General features: G+C 46.9%; 2 protein-coding genes across 7 annotated transcripts in view; one reads left to right on the top strand and one right to left on the bottom strand.

The window, feature by feature from the left end:
- Positions 1-8,385, top strand: part of Rufy1 (RUN and FYVE domain containing 1) — a 29,790-nt gene extending 21,405 nt beyond the window's left edge. Inside the window, exons 12-18 of the mRNA XM_090321215.1 lie at positions 999-1,096; positions 2,279-2,398; positions 2,857-2,986; positions 5,673-5,767; positions 6,776-6,824; positions 7,129-7,206; positions 7,833-8,385. Of these exons, the coding sequence (XP_090177341.1) occupies positions 999-1,096; positions 2,279-2,398; positions 2,857-2,986; positions 5,673-5,767; positions 6,776-6,824; positions 7,129-7,206; positions 7,833-7,976 (714 nt within the window). The 3' untranslated portion in view covers positions 7,977-8,385. The remainder of the gene's footprint in view (positions 1-998; positions 1,097-2,278; positions 2,399-2,856; positions 2,987-5,672; positions 5,768-6,775; positions 6,825-7,128; positions 7,207-7,832) is intronic.
- Positions 8,386-9,220: 835 nt separating this feature from the next.
- Hnrnph1 (heterogeneous nuclear ribonucleoprotein H1) lies at positions 9,221-19,306 on the bottom strand. Of its 6 annotated transcripts, XM_090320862.1 has the most exons (14): positions 19,227-19,306; positions 18,564-18,693; positions 16,224-16,379; positions 15,877-16,020; positions 14,273-14,411; positions 13,158-13,336; positions 12,996-13,067; positions 12,808-12,941; positions 12,529-12,664; positions 12,081-12,140; positions 11,900-11,989; positions 11,090-11,182; positions 10,579-10,628; positions 9,903-9,992 (listed from the first exon to the last, which is right to left on the bottom strand). In XM_090320862.1, the coding sequence occupies exons 2-13, from the start codon at positions 18,658-18,660 to the stop codon at positions 10,579-10,581; spliced, it is 1,350 nt and encodes a 449-aa protein (XP_090176988.1). In that variant the 5' UTR covers positions 18,661-18,693; positions 19,227-19,306; the 3' UTR covers positions 9,903-9,992. The 6 variants fall into 6 exon arrangements, with proteins under 6 accessions (XP_090176984.1, XP_090176985.1, XP_090176986.1 ...); XM_090320858.1 differs by lacking the exon at positions 10,579-10,628 and having other exon boundaries at positions 9,221-9,992; XM_090320859.1 differs by lacking the exons at positions 10,579-10,628; positions 19,227-19,306 and adding an exon at positions 18,865-18,944 and having other exon boundaries at positions 9,221-9,992.
- Positions 19,307-20,818: the final 1,512 nt, after the last annotated feature.

Here is a 20,818-nt window from a genome sequence, read left to right as displayed (position 1 = left end):
GCCACAGGAGGTGTTTGTATGGGGGCTTTATCACTCTGTTTTTTTTTTCTTTTATCATATATTAGTGGTTCCAGAGCAATTGGCACCTCCAACTCCAGGAGACCTCAACCCTACACTCTAGTCTGGCAGACTTTGGCCTGGCATTGTGCCTCTTTAAAACCTGATCTCATAGCAAAACACCAACACACTAGCCACTCCCCCACAATACCAGCAGCCCAGCATTCCTGCTTTCCAAGGTACTGTGGATCAGAGTTTCACTCTGCCACAAGAAACAAAGATGGCCAGTTCTCTGCCATGTCGACCTTAACAGCATCAAACGCAACTGCTAAGACCACAGCACATGTGTTATACTTCCATTGTCTGCTCCTGCTCTAGCTTCCTTGCACTTCATACCCTTCCTTCCCCTTGCAGATTCTACTATCCAGACTTCAGTCCATCCTATTCCTCATTTTAACACACACAGTAATAAAAATAATCTCCTTTGGCCAGCTGCCATGATTCCCAGCTATTTAGAAGATAAAGATTAGGATGACCACATTTTATGGCCAGCCCAAGCAAAAAGTTGGTGAGACTTTCATCTCAACAAAAAAGCTAGGTTGTGATGCCTGTTTTCCCAGTTCTCTGGGAAGCTTAAGTTGGAGGATCCAAATGCAGGCTGGACTTCATTCCTCCTCACCCTAACCTGAGACCGTACCTGAAAAGTAAAGCAAAGTAAGAGGACTGGAGGCATGGCTTCAGTGGCAGAGTACCTACCTAGCATGTGCACAGTCTTGTGTTCAAACCTCGGTACTGTCCAAAAAAAAGACTTTCTTGTCACTTTCTTGTTTCATTTTTGCCTTCTTCCATTCACTTTCCCATTACCTAGTATCCATTTATCTTTTTTTTTCTGTTTTTTTTTTCTTTCTAAATACCTGTATTTAATTGACACAAAAGTGTTCCTATCTTTTTTCAGAGCAGGCCTGAAGGTGCCCCATACAAACCCTTCCTTGCTTTTGTAGAATGCAGAGAGCAGTTTACAGCAGAAGAATGAAGCTATCACATCCTTTGAGGGAAAAACCAATCAAGTGATATCCAACATGAAACAAATGGAAGAAAGGTAATCACTTCCCCTGGCAAAGAGTGTGGTGGTAGAGGGCTGGGCATCCTTTGGGCCTGAGACCAACAAGCTCCTTCCAGAAGTACAGACAAATTGGGGTGATGAGAGCCTTGCCCAGCAGAAGATCTGGTTGCAGCAATCTTTCCTTCACCAGCCTTTTGGCCACCGCATCAAACTGTCCTCACAGTAACAAGAGCTAAACAGTGAGTGTTATGTCACTCACATTTAAATATCACATCAAGCCAGGCACCAGTGGCTCATGCCCATAATCCTCCCTACTCAAGAGTTTGAGATCTGAGAATCATGGTTCAAAGCCCCATTCCAGGCAGAAAAGTCCATGAGCCTCTTATCTCCAATTAACCACCAGAAAACTGGAAGTGGTGGTGTAGCTCAAAGTGGTATAGCTCTAGCCTTAGGAACAGTGCCCAGGCCCAAAATTCAAGCCCCATGACCAAAAGAGAGAGAGAGAGAGGGAAAGGGAGAGGGAGAGGGGAGAGAGAGAGAGAGAGAGAGGGGTGGGGGGGGAGAGAGAATAAAAGGCAAGTTGTAAATGTGGGTAAAATCTCAAGAGCCTAACAAAATACAAAAATGACTGAGGGCGTGGCTATAGAAACAGACCAGAGTTTGAAGCCAGTGCCACCAATACCTGCAATCCCATTACTCAGGAGACTGAGGCAGAAGGATCTCAAATTAGAGGCAGCAGGACTCAGTACTTCATGCCTGCAATCCTAGCTACTTGAGAAGCTGAGACCAGAGATCATTGGAACCCAGGAGATCGAAACCAACCAGTGTGACTAGGAATGTGGCTTAGTGGTAGAGTGCTTGCCTGGCATACGTGAAGCCCTGGGTTCGATTCCACAGTACCATATAAACAAAAGCCGAAAGTGAGCTGTGGCTCAAGTGGTAGAGTGCTAGCAAAAGAAGCTCAGGGACAATGCCCAGGCCCTGAGTTCAAGCCCCAGAACTTGGGGAGAATGGGGAGAAAAAATGATACAACACAGTGAGACTTTGTCTCCAAAAAACAGAAAGCTGAATATCATGGAACACAGCTGAAATCCCTGCACATGAGACAGCTGAAGGTTCAAGTCAATCTGGGCTACTAAGACTGTCTCATAAACAACAACAACAACAAAACCCAATATTTTCCTTTATCTCTGTCTCTGCCACTGCCACTGCCTCTAGGTTACAGCACTCAGAACGGGCAAGACAGGGGGCTGAGGAGCGGAGCCACAAGCTGCAACAGGAGCTTGGCGGCAAGGTCAGTGCCCTGCAGCTGCAGCTGGCCCAGCTGCACGAGCAATGGTAAGTTTCCTTGGAAAGCGTCGGGGAGCAGCTGGGAGGATTGGAGGAGGGAAGAGCTGGAGGCAGGTAGCACCCCACCTCAGACTTCACCCCTGCAAGCTAAGATATGCAGGAGAGCCCACATGCTAAACAAACAACAAATGAGCCATGAGAAAGCAGGCTTGAGGGGTCCTGCCAGCCCTCTGCTGCTCAGCCCTGGCCTTGACTACTCGCTCACCACTCAGTTTCATCCATTGCTACTGGTGGTTGGAATTATTGCTGTTAGCTCCATCTCTGAGTCAGGACAGCACTGTGCTGTGGTGTGTTTCCTTTCTCTCCATCAGCATCTCTACAGGTCATTTGCTCAGTGGCCTTGGGTTCTTGTGTTTCCTGTGGAGGGAGGGGGGGCACAGGTGCCTGGCACCTGGTCTCCTTGCCTCCTCCAATGACATTAACTCCAGTTCCTTTTGGGTAAACAGCTCAAGTCTAGAGAAAGAGTTAAAATCCGAAAAAGAGCAAAGACAAGCTCTTCAGCGAGAATTACAGCATGAGAAAGACTCCTCGTCTCTTCTCCGAGCAGAGCTACAGCAAGTAGAAGGATTAAAGAAGGTAAGCCAGGCCCTCTCCCATGCCCTTCATGTGGGAGCCCCACCGCCCACCAAAGTGTAGGGAGCTGTTCTCAGCACCTGTCCAAGGAAAAGGCCAAGATCATCCTGAGAGTGGAATGGTGGCTGGATGTCAGTGGCAGACACCTACAATCCTAGCTACTCAGAAAGCTGAGATGTGAGGATCGCGGTTTGAAGCATGCCCAGGCAGAAAGTCTGTGAGGCTCTTGCCTCCAATAACCACCAGAAAACCAGAAGTGGAGCTGTGGCTCACAGGGGTAGAGCACTAGCTTTGAGCAAAAGAGCTCAGGGACTTCACCCAGGCCCCCAGTTCAAGCCTCACAACCAGTTCAGGGAGGGGGTTGGGAATGGAAGGGTGAGAGCAGCAGAGACCAAAGGCCTGAGTGGTGAGCAAGGCAGAGAGATCTGCATACAGAGCTTGTGCAGGCGGCAGGCCCTTGTACCTGAACAGGCCCCAAACCAGCACGATGTGCAAAGACCAACTCTTTTCTTTCTTCCTTTTTCCTTCCTTTCTTCCTTCCTCCCTCCCTTCCAACTTCCCTCCCTCCCACCCTCTTTTTTTCTTTTTGTTGGTCATGGAGTTGAACTCAGGGCAGGCACGCTGTCCCTGAGCTTTTACACTCAAGGCTAGCACTCTACTATTTTGATCCACAGCTCCACTTCTGGTTTTGGAGTGGTTAATTGTAGGTAAGAGTCTCACAGACTTTCTTACCTGGGATTGGCTTTGAACTGTGATCCTCAGATCTCAGCATCCTGAATAGCTAGGATTACAGGTATGAGCCACCAACACCTAGCCAAAACCAACACTTTCTAACCAACACCAGTGACTCCCTCTCTCCAGTGGGTGGCTGGCCACTCTGTTCAAGATCAAGTCATCCCCAGAAAGTAGAGTGACTGGGACTCCCAGTGAGATCTGGAGTAGACCTCCCCTCCATTTCCCCCTGCATCGCCTACCTGGAAAATGTGGCCCAGATCCTACAGGCTTCCAAGAGCGAGGGAAGTGGGGTGCTGGCCTGGCATCCCCATCTTCTAGTAGAACCAGACTTCCCAGGAAAGGCAGAGCAGTCTGAACCCCCCCCCCCCCCAGGAAAATCCCAGCAGTCTCCGCAGCCCAGTCTTTCTGGGTAGAGCAGGTTACAGCTCGTGTGCCCAGCCTTCCTCCCAGCTCCCAGAATAATGTGCCCTGTGCTCAAGGTTCCCTGGCCTGCTGTCACTGCCAGCCTGGCCAAGCCAACATGGGGCTGTCCCTAGGGTGGGCATCCTCAGACCAGGGCTTTGCAGTCCCTGTACCATGTAACAGTGTGGCTTCTAATGGAAAGGGCCTCAAGCTGCTGGGAAGGGCTCAGAATGGGGAGGGGAGAAATGGTGAGAGAGGACCTAGAAAGTTCTGCTTGTAGCCGGGCACAGTGGCTCACATCTGTAATCCTAGCTACTCAGGAGGCTGAGATCTGAAGATCAAGGTTCAAAGCCAGCCCAGGCACAAAAGGACCTGAGATTCTTATCTCCAGTTAACCTCTAGAAAATGGGACCTGGGACTGTGGCTCAAAGGTAGGGCAGTAGCTTTGAGCTGAAGAGATCAAGGACAGTGTCCAGGCCCACAGGTAGGGTAGTAGCCTTGAGCTGAAGAGCTCAGGGACAGCGCCCAGGCCGAGTTCAAGCCCCATGACCCCCCCCCCCCCAGCACACACACAGATAAGTTCTGCTTGTTTAATATACTCCAATTTAGAAGACTCTATTTGAATTACATCCTTCTACCCCAGTACCCCTACCCCCAGTCTAACAGGCCTAACATTTCCAGTGCTTAACAGCCCAACAGAGCGTGCAGCAGAAGTTGGTGGTACTGAACCCCTCTGCTATTCCTAGCATCCCAACGTGAAAACCCAGTTTCTGTGTCTCCATCCTGGCTTTCCTAGTCTTGCCAAGTGCACTGGTCCTGGGTGACAGTCAGCATTGCCCCTAGTGATCTTCCTTCCTCCCCACACAGGCTCCCAAGTCCATAGAGGGTCTGGAACTCTGCCCTCATCATCCCTGGTCAGCCCTCTCCGAAGCAACCTCTTCACTGCTGAACAGGAAGTCTGTCTTTAATAGAAGCTCACTTAGGCAGGCCTTGTTTGCCCTGTGGGAATAACTAGTTTGGGTTCGGGGTTTTTATAGGGAGATGGTACTAGGAGTTGAATATTCGGTGCCTCCCACTACACAGGGGCTCTAACACTTTAGCAACACCCCCAGATCTTTTTGCTTTAGTTATTTTTCTGGTAGGGTCTCAAGTGTTTTACCTAGATCAGCCTAGACCACAATCTCCTAGTACCACATCTTCCACATAGTTGGGATGCCAAGTACAAGCTGCCATACCCAATGTTCTTGTTGTTGAAACAGGGCTTCATCTCTGCCTTTGAGATGTCTCCAGATCTCTGCCTCCTCAGTAGGAGGGAAGACAGGTGTGTGCCACCATTCGTGGCTTTGAGTAACTAGTGCCTGATGAATGTAGCTGGTCCCTGCCCCAAGCCGGGCACCACTCTTAAGAGTGTTCACCTTCTAGCCGTCCGTAATACACAAAAGAACCCTTCTTGAAGAAGTTAATGCAGTAAATCAACTTTTTGCTCTTACAGTTTTATAAGATCTGCATGTGTTGGGGACTGTGTGTGGCATGTATGGTTTGTCTGTTTCAGGAGCTGCAGGAGCTGCAGGAGGAGAAGGCAGAGTTGCAGAAGGTCTGTGAGGAGCAGGAACAAGCCCTCCAGGAAATGGGCTTGCATCTCAGCCAGTAAGAGCCAGCTCCCCGCTTGCACCTTCACATACCATGACCTCCTCTCTGATCGTCTGCCCACCTGTAACCCTAAGCTATTTTCTGGTGGTAGAACGAGGCAGAGAGTCGTCCCTTGTCCCTCCTACAAGCCCATGCCCGATGCCAGACTCCACCTCGCCCAGCTATGAGAAGTTTCTGGTTTCTCTGGCGCTTCATATATTGCTTTCCAGAAGTCAGTCAATGTGGTCAGGCTGCCATCCTGACCATATTGCCAAGGCCTGTCCATCTGGCAGCCTCTGATCTATCAGTCCAGCTTATTCCTACAGGTCAAGAATGGACAGCTGTCTACTGACCATCAGTGATGAGCATGTTTTCTAATCCCTTCTTTAGTCTGGCCTACATCTCCCAGAGACCTGCTGTTTTGGTACTCGATCTGACATAATGGCAATTTAGACTCATCTCAGCTTCTAAAAAGGCTCAAGTGGATCCTCTAATTGAAAATGAATGTTTCACTTTACTTGACTTCATTCTGTCAAGAAGACCATGTCTAGTTCTGTTGCTTATATAAACACTAGTGGGCTAGAGACAGAATGAACAGCCATGGCCTCTGCCTGCCCCTTTGAGACTATGTGGACAAGAGCACCAGTAGGGAGAAGCCTAGGGACTATTCTTTCTGCCAGAAAGAATAGGGGGCCACCCCACTCCTTGCAGGCATGTCACACTCAGATGTGGCTGTGCAGAGATACCACAGACTTGGACTTCTGAGATTGTTCCATGAAGTTCTGTAAGATCATCCTCAACTTTTACGTTATATCAACCACTTCCAAATTGTCTGAAGCCCCCTGTAGGCTAAACATTGTTTGGGGGGCCAGATTTGGTTCCAGGCTCAGGCTCAGCCTCAGCCAGTGTGCTGAGGTGACTGAAACTACACGAAGGTAGAAAACATTTGACAGCAACATCCTGTTGCATTCCTCTTCTAGGTTTCTATCTCTCCCCGCTATAAAATGATGTTTTATGTTCTTTTAGGTCCAAACTGAAGATGGAAGACATAAAGGAAGTAAATAAGGCACTCAAGGTAGGAGGCTATTAACAGTCCCATCAAAGAAGTCACAGTGCATCATGGGGGCTGGTCTGAGGAAGGCATGGGGGAGCTCCTGGTGAACTGGATACTCAAGTCGGCCTGGAGGCTTGGACTGCTGCAGAGCTGCACACTGGCCAGTAGGTGGCAGGCAGAGTCCTTCGAGCCCAGGCCAACAAAGCAGCTGTGCCTCAAAAAGAAACCAGGTGCCACCCACCGGGAAGGGACAATACATGAGACCAGACATTGCTACTCACTGGGTAAGACAAGGTGGAATTCCAAGATGTTCTTACCTCCTCAGGGCCATACTTGGCTGAAAGATGATGAAGCAACACATTGTAAGCAATGTGAAAAGGAGTTCTCCATTTCCCGAAGGAAGGTAAGCGGGGGCTGCCTCTCCCCAAGTTCTCGCCCTGCTGGGATTTCTTCTCTGGTCCAGGCTAAGTTCTTAGACAAGCACATTGCAGCACTATATTATGGCTGTACTTGTTGCTGTGCCTAGACAACCGACCTCCCTCCCTTCCGGTCCCTCATCCCAGGCAGGGGGGTATGTAGTCTGCCCTCCACACCTTGTAGAGGCATAGCCATCATTCAGTCACACCGCCACCACTGCTGTCCCACTAGTCCCTTAGTGACTGGCTTGCTCTAGGTAAATATATCACTGGAAATTATGTACTAGACCCAAACTTTGGCTGATTTGGGCAAAAACCACCCCTGGGGAACCCATAGCACAGGTCATCAAAATCTCACTGGTAAGAGCAGAGAGCACTTGACCCTGGTAGTACATGGGCCTTAAAGATGCATTGCAGGGAAGGCCTGCCCCCATCCACCCCCAACAAGGCATCACCTCTGCTTACCCCATCCACTTGGGGGTGGGGGGAGAGCAGGGAACATGGAGGAACCCTGAGCTTGGCCAAGGAACCAAACCCAGCATAAGATGATAGCACATGAGCCAGCTGGATCACTGGGAAACCAGGTGTTCACTGCCCTTCTCCTGTCCTCTAGCACCACTGCCGCAACTGTGGCCATATCTTCTGCAACACCTGCTCCAGCAACGAGCTGGCCCTGCCCTCCTACCCTAAGCCAGTGCGTGTGTGTGACAGCTGCCACACCCTGCTGCTCCAGCGCTGCTCGTCCACTGCCTCCTGAGGTCCCAGCGTGCCCACCTGTCCTCAGGGCAGAGGGCAGCCCAGGGTACAGTGCCAAAATGGATCTGGGGGGAGGGGGTTACCAGGGGCTTGGGAACCCCAAAGCCCCTCATTTCCCAATAGAAACTTAAAGGAAGATTGAAATCTTTTCCTCTTGGGTGCTCTGGAAGACAGCAGGTTCAGCCTTCCCAGGACTTGTGCAGACCAGCTGCTGAGACTCCACACTGCAATAGTAATTTTGCAGCAGCTGGGACTAGTATGCACCTGCTTTTCCCTATTCCCATCCTAACATCTTGATTTATGCAGTGCCCTAAGCCACATGAGTGTGCCTCGTGTGCTTCCATGTCAGATTTGCCATTCCATGTCCTCAACTCACCTGTCAGCCCTGCAATAAAATCCTTTATTTTTCACTGTGTCTACAGATAGTGCACTTGTGCCTGTAGCACTTGATCAAGCTGTGTGCTAAACACTTGATTTCACCCATGATCAATCCTTCAGTTCATTCTCTACACTTAGCAGTAACAGCTTCTTTGAAAAATTTGGTATTAAGAGGCTAAGAACTTAACGTGGTACCAAAGAATCAAACCCAGGGCTTTGTGCATACAAGGCAAGCACTCTACCACTAGGCCACTTCAGGAACTATAAATCTGAGGACTGCCAGGCATGGTGCCTCATGCCTGTAATCCTAGCTACTCAGGAGGCTGTAATCTAAGGATCAAGGTTCAAAGCCAGCCAGCCCAAGTACAAAAGGACCAGAGACTCCTATCTCCAGTTAACTTCTAGAAAATAGAAGTGGGGCTTAGCTCAAGGGTAGGGCGGTAGTCTTGAGCTGAAGAGCCCAGGGACAGCACCCAGGCCCAAAGTTCAAGCTGTACAACCAACCAAAAAAAAAAATGAATAAAATGTAAAAAGGTAGCGACTTCTGTAGAACACTTGAGTTCAAACCTAAGTATCACCTAGCATGAGCAGCATCCTAGGTTGGGAAAAGCCAACCCTATAAACAAAATCTGCCATCAGATTGGGCAGAGCAGCATTTCTCAGCAGCCGTGCCTAAGGCTGCAGGACGTGCAAGCACCTCCCCTTTGTGCACAGTTCAGACCATGCCAAATGCACAGCCCGTCCTTAAAGGCCTCGAGGTAAATTTACCCGTCAGACAGTGGCCTTCCAGTGACAGCTAGACACAAGGACCTACACCCTGGTGAGGAGGGGCAGAACACAAGACGCTGAAGCAGACAGGACAAAGTGCACTTTTGAAAAGGAAGATTTATTTGACAAGTTTCACTTAGCGCAATACACCTAAAAGGAAATCACAATACAATGAAGATTGAAATTGAGGCCTCAGAATTTCAAACAAACACCAAGGCCAAAATCCTAAATATTGGTACTGCGTCTCCAAGTTTCCCAATTAACTTAAAGAAGCTTTAAACTCACGTGCCTTACAGCTTATCAAATGAAACTAGAATTAACAAACATGCCAAATGTTTCACTTTTAATTGTAGACACAGCTTCTATATTGAATTTTACAAAAAAAAAAAAAAGCATGTCTTTCAACATGCATGCAAACAGTGTTCAAGGTAATGTGGTATAAGAGCAACATTTAACATAATTCAACTGCTTTAACCTAAATACACTTACTGCTTAAGTACATCCTACAATATAACTAGGGAAAAGCTGAAAATGGTTTAACAGTTAATAGTTTACTCAACTTGGCTGTTACATCCTAGATGACTGCTATGTTCAAAATCCTCAACATCTCAAGTCCTTAAAACAATCCCCATTTCCACCTACAGAGGAAGCATAAATCACAAGGCTGGACTGCAAAAACTGTTAAACTGAAGGTTTTGCTTTTTTTTTTTTCTCTTTAAAAAAGTTGAGCAAGAGTCAGTGATCAGGATCAGTTACATTCCCCATCCAGCACTCATACTGGACATGCTAGACATCCCTCCCATTCCGTTCACGCCCACAGATGCACGGCTTCCGCCACTGTAGTAGCTGTTGCTCACCGCTCCTTGGCTACCTGCAAAAGAGACCACGTGACAAGTCAGGAGTGAAGTCGGATCATCAGCCAAATAAATACAGCATTCCAAGAAAAAGTGTAAAAGGTATACGAGTACAAATGGCTGCTGTCCAAGTGGCAGGAAGCACGTGTGGGAAAAGGGAGTCCCGACTCCAAGCAAGTCTCAATTAACCCCTTTTTTCTCTGCAGTACCAACTTGTCAGACTCTTGTGCTACCATTTAAATGGATTCTTCAGGATCAACGTAGAAAATTAAGTTTAAAGGAAAACTAGTGCTTTTCAAAAATTGCAAAATTACTTTGTTTTTAAAGCTAAGCAAGGCATTTAAAAAAAATTTACCATAAACATTCACAATGTGTCCACTGAATGGTATTTATGAATAGGGAACACAGGGGAACTCTCTTGCTTTTCCTATTCATATGGGCAGAAGTGAGACAAAGTTAAGCTAAAGGCAACTCACTGTGCCCAAAATGGCAGCCTCCAGAGTTAAGTCAGAGCCATTGACTGACTGCTATAGAAAGTGTTATTACAACATATCAGTATTTGCTATTGGGAATTTAAATTATATTTTTTGAGAAAATATTTACCTATGCAATGTTTGATTGAAAATCACTGGAGTTTTCCTGTAAAACTTGGTCTGCAAAAGGATTTTGTAGGGTAAGACTATAATACCAAAATCACCATTCTTTAGACCAATTGAAAAAAAATTAATTAATAAAACCATCCCTAGGTTAACTGACTAGTAAATATGGTCCTGAACCCAACCACCATTCTACTGTTTAAAAAACAAACAAAAAAACACTCCCATCAAAAATTGATTTAATGCTAGCCAAGACAGAAAAGGTGAAATTACTTTAATGTTAATAAACGAAGGCAGATGTTTCCAATTCGACGATAATCCAAAGTTGCAATGACTAAAATTTTAACTTACAGAACTTCCCCCTCCCAATGATTGCTTCTGAAAATTAAGCTATTAAGAACAATTAGGATCAAAAGCATACAATAACCCAATCTCACCAAAAAGGATCCTGTATATTCACCCCCAACTAAAGAAACCTACCTAAAACTTATTCTGGACACATAAAAAACCATGCTTACCATATCCGCTCATGCTGCTCTGGCCACCATAGCCGCCTCCATAACCACCACTCAGCTGCTGGCTGGCTGGGCCACCGTAACTGGACTGGTTTGCTGTTAAGTTAAGAGAACATTAGAACCTTGCTCCTCATGCAGTGTGGTACCTGGTGGTACCGGGCTTGTAACTCTAGGTCTATGGTTTCCAGTCTTGTTCTTTTATTACTAAACCTCTGTCTCCCCCTGCTATTGTCTATTACCAGGCTAATCCCTGTATTCATCATTTGAGCTAGTCAAATGTTTATAAACCAATGTTAACACTTCCCATCAGCAGGACTAAATCCCCATGATTCAACAAGTAGAGGCATTTTTGTGAAGATCTGAACAGATTGGATTTAGTGGGGTTTCTCCCTTAGCTTAATACATCAAGTTTTGTTTAGGTTACCACACAGTACCGCTCAAATCCTAATTACATCCAACTAATTATGTCCCCCAGATTAAACTTCTTTTGATTCTGAATTCTTGCTGAATAGTTTAGATTTAAACTTTATATTCAGATAGTTTATTTCTAGTTCAGTAATCCCCTCCCCCAAGGGCATTTAACTCTTAATTTGAATTAGTTACCCTAAGCTGTTTTATGTAATGTACAAATTTTAAAATAGTAAAGACAATTACAAAATGTATCCAATAAAGAATCTGATTTGCCTAACTTAAAATTTGTACACTTAAAATTGTTATACTAACTTAATATTCTTATGCTAATCAAATATAGATTAAACTTATTGACTTATACAGATATATGTTTTGGTTTTTAAAAAAACTAACGATATTTACACAAGCCCATGCCTCCCATCATTTGGCTACCATAAGCACCACCGCTTGCTCCTGCTGTAGAATTCAAGAAGAGTTCTACATATCTGTGTTCTGAAATGAGAGAAAAGGCATACAAGGTTAGCTTAAAAAAAGACACTAAAGTGATATTTACACAAACCCATGCCTCCTAGCATTTGGCTACCGTAAGCACCACCGCTTGCTCCTGCTGTAGAATTCAAGAAGAGTTCTACATATCTGTGTTCTGAAATGAGAGAAAAAAAATTTGAAAATGTTTGTTGGTGAAAGAAAACAAGACAAACACAAGTTCTTAAGTAGACTTTTCAACCACCACTACTACTTTTGGCTTAAAAAAAATCTTAATTGCTAATAAAAATTCAAAAAAAAAAAAACTGGTCAAAATTTCTAGCTACTGGTTGTCACATCCATCTTTTGAGCACTGGTCAGAACTATCCACTAAGACAACAGCAGGATAGGAGCATCACACATCTTCCTCAGTAGTGACTAAAATCCCCAACTTTTCTCAACATAACCAAATCTGTCATGCCGAAGACGTTAATTAGACCTCAAACACCCCCATTATAAATGCCTGTCACAGCCTCCTGAGCCCCAAATGCTTCGGTTGTACTTACGCATATTGGCTTTGTCTTTTGACATAGCTGCCACAGCATCCTCATGAGTTGCAAACTCAACATCTGCTTCACCAGTTACTCTGCCATCAGGACCAATCTCAATGTGAACTCTCACGGGGTTAAGAGGTGAAAAAAACTGGGGGAGAAGAGAAACAACTTTTAACACTTGCATCCTCTTTCTCATAAAAAACCTAAAGTTTGTTACATCCCAAATTTAAGTCTTCTTACAGGCAAAAGAATGAAGTATCTCACTGAGGAACTCATTCATGTTACACTTACATTGTAAATGTCATTCTCAGTAGCTCTGTAAGGTAATCCCCGCATATGTACACAGTGTCCAGTTGTGCTCTGGAAAGTTGAGCCACCATCGCCATATCTGTGATCTGACATTCCTGAAAAACAGTAATTGAGGTCTAGATGGACAAGTGTAAGCACCCTTCAGCTGACAAGTCCCATTCTCACCTCACCTCTTCCAAATCTATCGGAGCCAAATCCATAGCCATCATTATAGCCGTTATAGTCATCATAGCCGCCATAGCCTGGAAGACAGATTACAATGGTCACGTTAAACACGCAGGCGCATAGCCTTAGCACCAAGCAGCCTAGCATGCAAGAGGGAAGGTACGCACCTCCACCATAAGCACCTCGTCGCATCCTCTCAAAGCCAGCTCCTCTGCCAATGCTGTTATACCCTCTGCCAGCCCCAGGTCTGTCATAGGGACCTGGCCGCTGCATAGCCATAAGCTTTCGTGGTGGATCATAATGAGTTCTAACTTCAGCTCGACTGCTCTTAAAGATTTCGATATACCTAAAGCATTGTTCAAGAGGGAAGGGAGTAGGAGGGGAGAGGAAACATTAGTTCATTTCATACAGGTATTTAGTTACACAAAAAACAAATCTAGTCAGAGCCATGAAACTGACTAATATTTAAAGCCAGCTTTCTTATTTATATTTGCATAGGCAATGACCAGAAATTCACTCAATAATAAAACTATTTAATTGTCAACTTTATATATCAAAAATAACTCCTCTGAGGCAGAGCCCAACCTTAGGGGTAAAGAGGAGAACTACAAATAAATGGGTTTAGGAGGGAAAGAATTCCACTCAACTTTCAACATTTCAAATCTTAAATCTGTTGGCAGCATGTATAGCGAGTGGGATACACAGCCAGCCTCCACCAACTATGTAGCCCACACTACACATTTCCTTTCGCCAGTAAACCAGCCTATGCTTTTAGTAGGAATCAGCATAGGTAAGCGCATGCTTCAATGAAAAATAGTCACAAGCAAAGAGAATAAAACCTTTTGTGACAATTTCTTGAAAGCTATGCTTATATTAATACATATGCAGAATAATTTATACAGCAAGAAAAAAGGTTGTTGCATTTCAACTTTAAAAACAAGATCAGAAAGTATCACATTTTCTTATGGTAATATGAATTTACTAGATGGGTGTTATTACAGCTAAGCCAGGTTTGCATTAATCTTTTAAAGCCATAGTCTCTCAACTCTACCGATTTGGGGGAGAATCTTACAAAATCAAAGTAGACCAAATAAACTGAGGACCATTTTAAAACCTAAAATTTAGTGTGGATGCAATATAGGACATTGGGAGTTTTGAGAACTGGGACTGTGTGAATTAGCTGGGATTAGGAAGTAGATTTCCTCTTTTTAAGCAGAGAGAATATGGATTTAATTGTTTACCATAAGAAAAGTGACATATCCAACCAACCATCCATCCCCACCTGTGCCCTATTCTTTCCTTGTGTTTCTTTAGAGCCTTTTCAGCTATTTCCTGTGAAGCAAACTGCACGAAGGCCTCCCCCGTACTCCTCCCCTGGAAGTCCACCGGCAATGTTATCCCATTTGGCACGATTTCCAACCCTTCAACCCAAGGACAAATAACCCCAGTAGGGGGGCAATATTAACATCACAAGCCCAGAAATGATTCTTCTTATAGCTTTAAATAAACCAGAATTTTAACTTAGGTGAAATGGTATGCTTTCAACAAGTACTCTTTAAATAATACATTGCAATAATATGAAGTTCCACTATTACAAAGTATAACTGGATTCTTAACACATCCTGTGGCACTGAATAAACATTAAACAACGAAACTTGCTTCTCCACAGAGTGCATTAAGAATTCCACAATTAAAAATGCTATGCAATACTGAGAATTATACAAGAATGTAATATAAGTTTCAAGCATTAAAATAACAGTTTTTACTAAAATCAAGACAACACCTTTGACCTAATTTTATATTTCATTGCAAAGCTATTGGAACTTCAAGTTAAAAAGAAACGTACATTTAAACATTCTATATAAAAATCAAAACATTACTTAAATCATAATTGACAAACATACAGTCTAAACTTTCAACAAACACTATCTACACAACACAATCATGCACTCTTTAGGTTCTAACAGTGGTATGATTGATTCACTTCTGGAAATTCCGTTTATGAAAAATCCTTTCCGTGGATACATTCCCAAGCTTACAAAAAGGCTTTAAAGCACTTTCCTAGAAGATATGAAATTATGTTCATATTTAACGTTGACAGATAGCATTCAGTTCTCACCAATTTAGATAAAACAAAACAGACTTGATTTCAAACTGACAAAATACTAGGACTTGGTACATATCTAATGGTCAAAATCGTAATACATGACTACACTAAACCATGAAAGGATTTCTTGCTTTTAATTCCAGGGTGTCAAGAAAGAGTATTAAGAACAGTATTTTAAAATAATCTAACATTCTGCTAAACATGCAATCCTATCAGCTCTTCAGCATAAAAACATTCAAATACTTTAGGCCCAGCCGCACAATTGTCAAACACTTTCTATTCTGTTTCTCAGATACTAGCACTGGAACACTCACTCACTCTATACTTTCTACATCTGGTTTTCAGTAAAGTTATGATAGGCTGGCTAAACCACTAATGGTGTCCTGCGTAGAGAATTAGACCATTAGAAGTATCTCTGGTCCCATGACTCAAATTTTAAGTGTCTCACAACAGACACCACGGACTACAACACTCTCTTAACACCTCTTGCTACTGTTGACAGATCTTACCTTTAACTTGAATTTGCTAAAAACAAAGTCAGATAATTAAGCTGAACTTTCAATACTAAACACAGGCAAAGTTAACATTTTGGAAATACTTCTAACTTCCACCTTTAAAAGATGGGCTTAAGTTATTTGAAGGTCTCTAGGAAGAAAACATTAATTCATTCATAGATATAGCCTACTTGAGGTACCTAAGCTACTCAATTTAATATCTACTTATTATGATGCCAGAAGCTAGCCATAACTCACTGCTCCGCAACAAACAGGACTACATACCTGAGAAGAACTGAACAATTTCCTCCTTGCTACATCCAAAGGGGAGTCCTCTAAGCCGTACAAAGCCATCATTGGCAGTGTCAGGACTATTTGGACCAGTATGCTTCAACACCCAATCCATTTCAACGTTGTTTGACTTGAATACTGAAAAAGGTGCTTAGAATTAGTCAATTTTGGAAAGTGAGAGAACAAAGTCCAGATTTCCTGGGTCTTTAGATAAGCTAGAAAGAACTGCCATAAACTCCCTCAGATGCCCATTCCATGCGGTCAAATACCTAAAATTCAGAAGAGTAAGACCTCTATGTGTTTTAAACAGTTTACTGTTACTAGGGCAATGTAAATCAAACCTTCAACATATCTGTGTCCCATAGTTTCTCTGTCTTTTTTCAGGGCCAATTTGACTTCATCTTCTGACTCAAGTTCAACAAAAGCCTCGCCACTTGGTCTGCCTTCTCTGGTGTAGATGAAACGAATACCTTGGGCCCCATTTTGAATTTTGCAGTCTGAAAAGAAAACAGCCGTTAATATAGAACCTAAACCTAAAAGTACCTCTGGATGATACAGATGAGATCCCCCATGTATGTCACCACTAAGAAGTCACGTATGATGCCTAAAATGACTGAAAAATTACCAACTCCTAGGTTACCTCTTGTCACTCTCTCATCAAGCCTGGAAAGGATACACTCCCCAATCCATCAATGAAATCCACTACCAAAGCCACTCCTTTTCCTTCCCTTTTCTGACAGATTCCTACTCTCTAGTACTAGGATCACAAATGTGGGCATTTTCTTGCATTATTTGGGGTTATGAATTTGGAGTCTACTTGAACTATGCCCCCAATACTGCAAAGCTTTTCTCACAGCCAAGTGCTGGAAACTGACTTCAGGAACTCTGGTTTATTAGGCAAATTCTCTACCACTTGATCCAGGCCAATAGTTCAGTTTCCTGAAGAAGCTATCTTTAAAGGCTGGGAGTTTGGCTTCGTGGTAGAGTGCTTGCCTAGTAGGCAAGAAGACCCGGGTTCAGTTCCTCCATACCACATACATAGAAGAAAAAAGCCAGAAGTGGTTCTGTGGCTCAAGCGGAAGAACTCTAACCTTGAGAAAGCCCAAAGACAGTGTTCAGCCCCTGAGCTCAAGCCTGGGACTGGCAAAAAAAAAAGAAGAAAAAGAAAAAGAAGAAGCAAGCAGCAGCTATCTCTAAGCACTTACTACTATAAAACAGCAATCCAACCAGGTGCTGGTTGGCTTGCTAATACTAGTTACTCAAAAGGCTGAGATCTGATGATCAATGTTCAAAACCAGCCAGGGCAGGAAAGCCAAAATATAGCTGGAAGTGGAGCTGTGGCTCAAGTGGCAGAGTGCTAGACTTGAGCAAAAGAAGCTCAGGGACAGCGCTCAGGGCCCAGGGTTCAAACCTAATGACAAAATTTAAAAACACTCAAGGGACCAGAGTGGCCTAGTGGTAGAACACTTGCAGCCTAGCATGCAAAGCCCTGGGTTCTATTCTTCGGTACCACACAGAAAAAGCTGGAAGTGGTGCTGTGGCTCATGCCGTAGAGCGCTACCCTTGAGAAAGCCTAAGGACAGTGCCCAGGCCCTGAGCTCAAGCCCCAGGACTGGCCTGAAAAAAAAAAAAACCCTCAAGGAACTGTCCCTATCTTCACTTTTGACCAAACTTTTCTAGACCTGATAAATTCATTTCCTTAACACAGCAGAAAGTCTGGGTGAGGGTAATCTTGTCAGCTTTATCCTGACAACAGGCACACTGCAATTTGTCATTCAAGTCCAAACTGCAGGCCTATTACTCACGTGAAAAGGGTACCACTGTTACCAAGCTGCCCAGCTGAAGCCAAACCCAGTCTTGCACCCTGCAAAAGTGGCTTCCAGTGTACTTGCTTGTCTTTACAGGTAGTTTTCTGTTACCATGGCTAAATTCAGATGGTAAGTCAACACTACAAAACCCGTCCAGGTCTTCCAAATCCAACTTTAAACAGTCTACCCCTTACACGAGTAATGGAACACGCGGGAGTCCAGTAGAAATCATAGCCTAACTACGGCATAAAGACTTACATACACATTTTGGCTTCTGTGCAGAAATGAGCCCGACCAAAAACCAAATGTGTACAGTCACTCTTCCATTACCAAGTTGTGAATTTATGAAATACTGACACTCCCTTCAAGTTGGATATCAAGAAGTCTAACTTTATGATGAGGCAACTTTCTATCACTTGGCCCAACACCTACCGGGCAGGCAATCTTTTAGAACTAAGGGGTGGGGGGGGGAAGATCCCAACCATGCAGATGTCAACTTTCCAAAGAGGACATCCAGGATGGAGAGCCGAGCTGGCATTTGATAGGTGATGAAAATTAAAAGAATAATCAATTCTACCCTAGTGGCCACAAACCAGCCACCCGCCCCTCCTCCTCCTCCTTCCACAAAAGAGGTTAAGGGTGGGGGGGGGGGCTTTTCGCAATTTCCATTGCGTAACAGCCGTCGCTGGGCGCGAGGAACCGCAGCGGGAACCGCTAACCTCCCGCGCCCCGCCAGAGGGCGCCCCAGGGCCCGGCCCGCCCCGCCCATGGGCGGGGGGAGGGGGTGGGGAGGTGGGGGGGGAGGAGGCCGGGCCGCCCCGCCGGTCCCCCCCGGCCGAACGACTTCCCCGCGCCTCCAAGCTTTCCACTCACCGGAGAAAAATCGTTGCACTTCGTCGGCCGAACATGACCAGGGCAGGCCCCGAACCTTCACCACGAACCCTTCCCCGCCTTCGGTACCCAACATCATGGTCTCCGCGAAGCTTCCTGGCGTCCGAATGCACTGCAAACGGGGGGGAAGAGGGGTGGGGGGGGGGGGTTTGCTTGAGGCTCAAGATCTCAACTCCTAAGTCACCAAAGCGGAATCTCGAAATCGGGGCGCCCCGGGGACGCGCGGCGCCCGCCCGCCACAATGGCAGCAACCCGCCCGCCCCCCCACCACACACACACACACACCCCGCGCCGTGCGGACCCCGCCGACTCGTCCTCCGCCTGCACCCGGGCTCGAGAAGCCTAACTTGGGCGCGAGATACCGGAGGAGGTTCTCCTCCCCCCAAGCCGAGCCAGCGTGGAGGCGAGGAAATGGCGGCGGCGGCCGCTTCCGCTCCGCCTCCTCCCACATCTCACACAATAGAGGCGGCGCGGCCTCCGGGCCTAGGCGGCGCTGCCCAGGCCCCGGAGAGCCATTCGCCGCTCCCGACGCCGCCCCGGACCCCCCTCGAGCTCCACTGGGGACTTAGGGAGCCCGATATCCCTTCTAAAACATCCTCGGGGAACATCCAAGGGCCCGTCCACCCCGGACGGAGCGACACTCACAGACACGCGCAGCCTCGACGACGCTGAGCAGAAATGGCCAGCGGGCGCCTGCGCAACCTAAATAAGGTCCTCGGAGCCAGCTCTGCGCACGCGCGGCCCGGTCCCCTGGGCCCGCCCCCTTGCGTCACACAGCACCCGGGCGCAGGCGCAGTGTTGAGTCCCTAGGTACCGCCCCCCCTCCCTCCAGAGAGACGGTTCTGCGCACGCGTGAAGGCTCAGCTCGGCGCCTCTTAAGAACCTGCGGGGCTTTTTTTTGTTGTTTTCTTTTGTTTTCCTGGGGGGGGGTTGTTGTTGTTTTTATTTGTTTGTTTGGGCGCCTGCGCCCTTTGGGCAAATAGTGAACTTTTGAACGATTTAGTCATTTTCTTCCAGGCGCATGCGTCTTCCTTCAAACCGTTCCATGGATTTACCCGCCGGAGTGGGGGCGGGGGGGGGGTGGGATGGGGTGGGGTGGAGGGGTGGGGAGGGCAATGGCGGCCCAGAGTTCCCCATAGGGAGGGTAGGTCAGTCCCCTAGAGCTCGGGGTTTGACTGATTTATTTTTCTCCCGAGCTCCAGAAAGGACAGGCGTCGCCTTCGCCCCCCTCCCCCGTGTCGCCTGACCCCCCCTCCCCCGTGTCGCCTGGCCCCCCTCCCCCGTGTCGCCTGACCCCCCTCCCCCGTGTCGCCTGACTCCCCCTCCCCCGTGTCGCCTGGCCCCCCTCCCCCGTGTCGCCTGGCCCCCCCACTTTCCCCCAGGCTCACCCCGATCCCCTGCACCTCGCCTGGGCGCCCACCCTCCGGCCATCTCCCCACCTCCCCCCCCACACTTCCCCTTACCTGCCTGCCTGCCGTGGCACACGACCCCGACCCCGGCCCGCCCGGGATCCCCGGACCCCGCTTCCACCTAACGAACCCGCACCCTGGCGAACCCCAGGACCCCCCCTCCCCGCCCCTCCCGGAGTCTGCGGGCCCTGGATGCCGCGAGGCCGCCCCCCCCACCCCATCCCCGAGGGCGCGAGGAGGCCCCGGGCCGCCCACCCTCCCCAACAGGTTAAGAGGTGCGGGTGCACCGGTGCCGTGGCCCAGGCCGAGGCCCCCAGGGTGGCTCCTGGTGCACCAAGTGAATAAAAAGTTCCTTGGTTTCCAGCAGGGTTGCAGGAATCATCTGGAATCATCTGGCCTAGTCTTCCCCAACCTGTCCAGGTCTGGCTTGGTCACCTCACCCCCAGCCCCAGGAGACAGTGGCAATAAAATGACTAGGAGGCGGTGTCAGACCCGGATGAGTGACACTCTTTGGATTGCCACCCAGGTAAGATGCAGGCAGTGAGCAAGCTTTGGGGGTTGTGTGTATCCCCTATTGCTCTGGTGTGGAGGCCAAGCCAGGTTTGACAGTTTGGTAACACTGGAGAGAGCATGGAAGGAGGAAGAAGCCTAGAGGTAGAAGCAGTGAGGTGAACGCCAAGGGCATGGTTAGACATCTCAAGTCAACTGTAAGGAGCAAGAGAATCTGTTGTTTGTGCCAGTCCTGGGACTTGAACTCAGAGACTGAGTGCCATCCCGGAGCTTCTTTTGGCTCAAGGCTGGGGCTCTACCACTGGAGCTATTGCTGGC

The sequence above is a fragment of the Megascapheus bottae genome, chromosome 29 (genome assembly GCF_031878675.1).
Source record: "Megascapheus bottae isolate mThoBot1 chromosome 29, mThoBot2.hap1, whole genome shotgun sequence".
NCBI lineage: Eukaryota > Metazoa > Chordata > Mammalia > Rodentia > Geomyidae > Megascapheus > Megascapheus bottae.
This window is presented reverse-complemented; position numbering and strand designations above follow the sequence as displayed.

Coding starts and splice junctions, on each gene's coding strand:
- Hnrnph1 (XM_090320858.1), bottom strand. CDS start 18,660: ATGATGTTGGGTACCGAAGGCGGGGAAGGGTTCGTGGTGAAGGTTCGG. Junction 12,141..12,528: donor AAAAGACAAAGCCAATATGC/GTAAGTACAACC, acceptor CTCTCATTTCAG/AACACAGATATGTAGAACTC. Junction 11,990..12,080: donor AGCAAGCGGTGGTGCTTACG/GTAGCCAAATGC, acceptor CTCTCATTTCAG/AACACAGATATGTAGAACTC.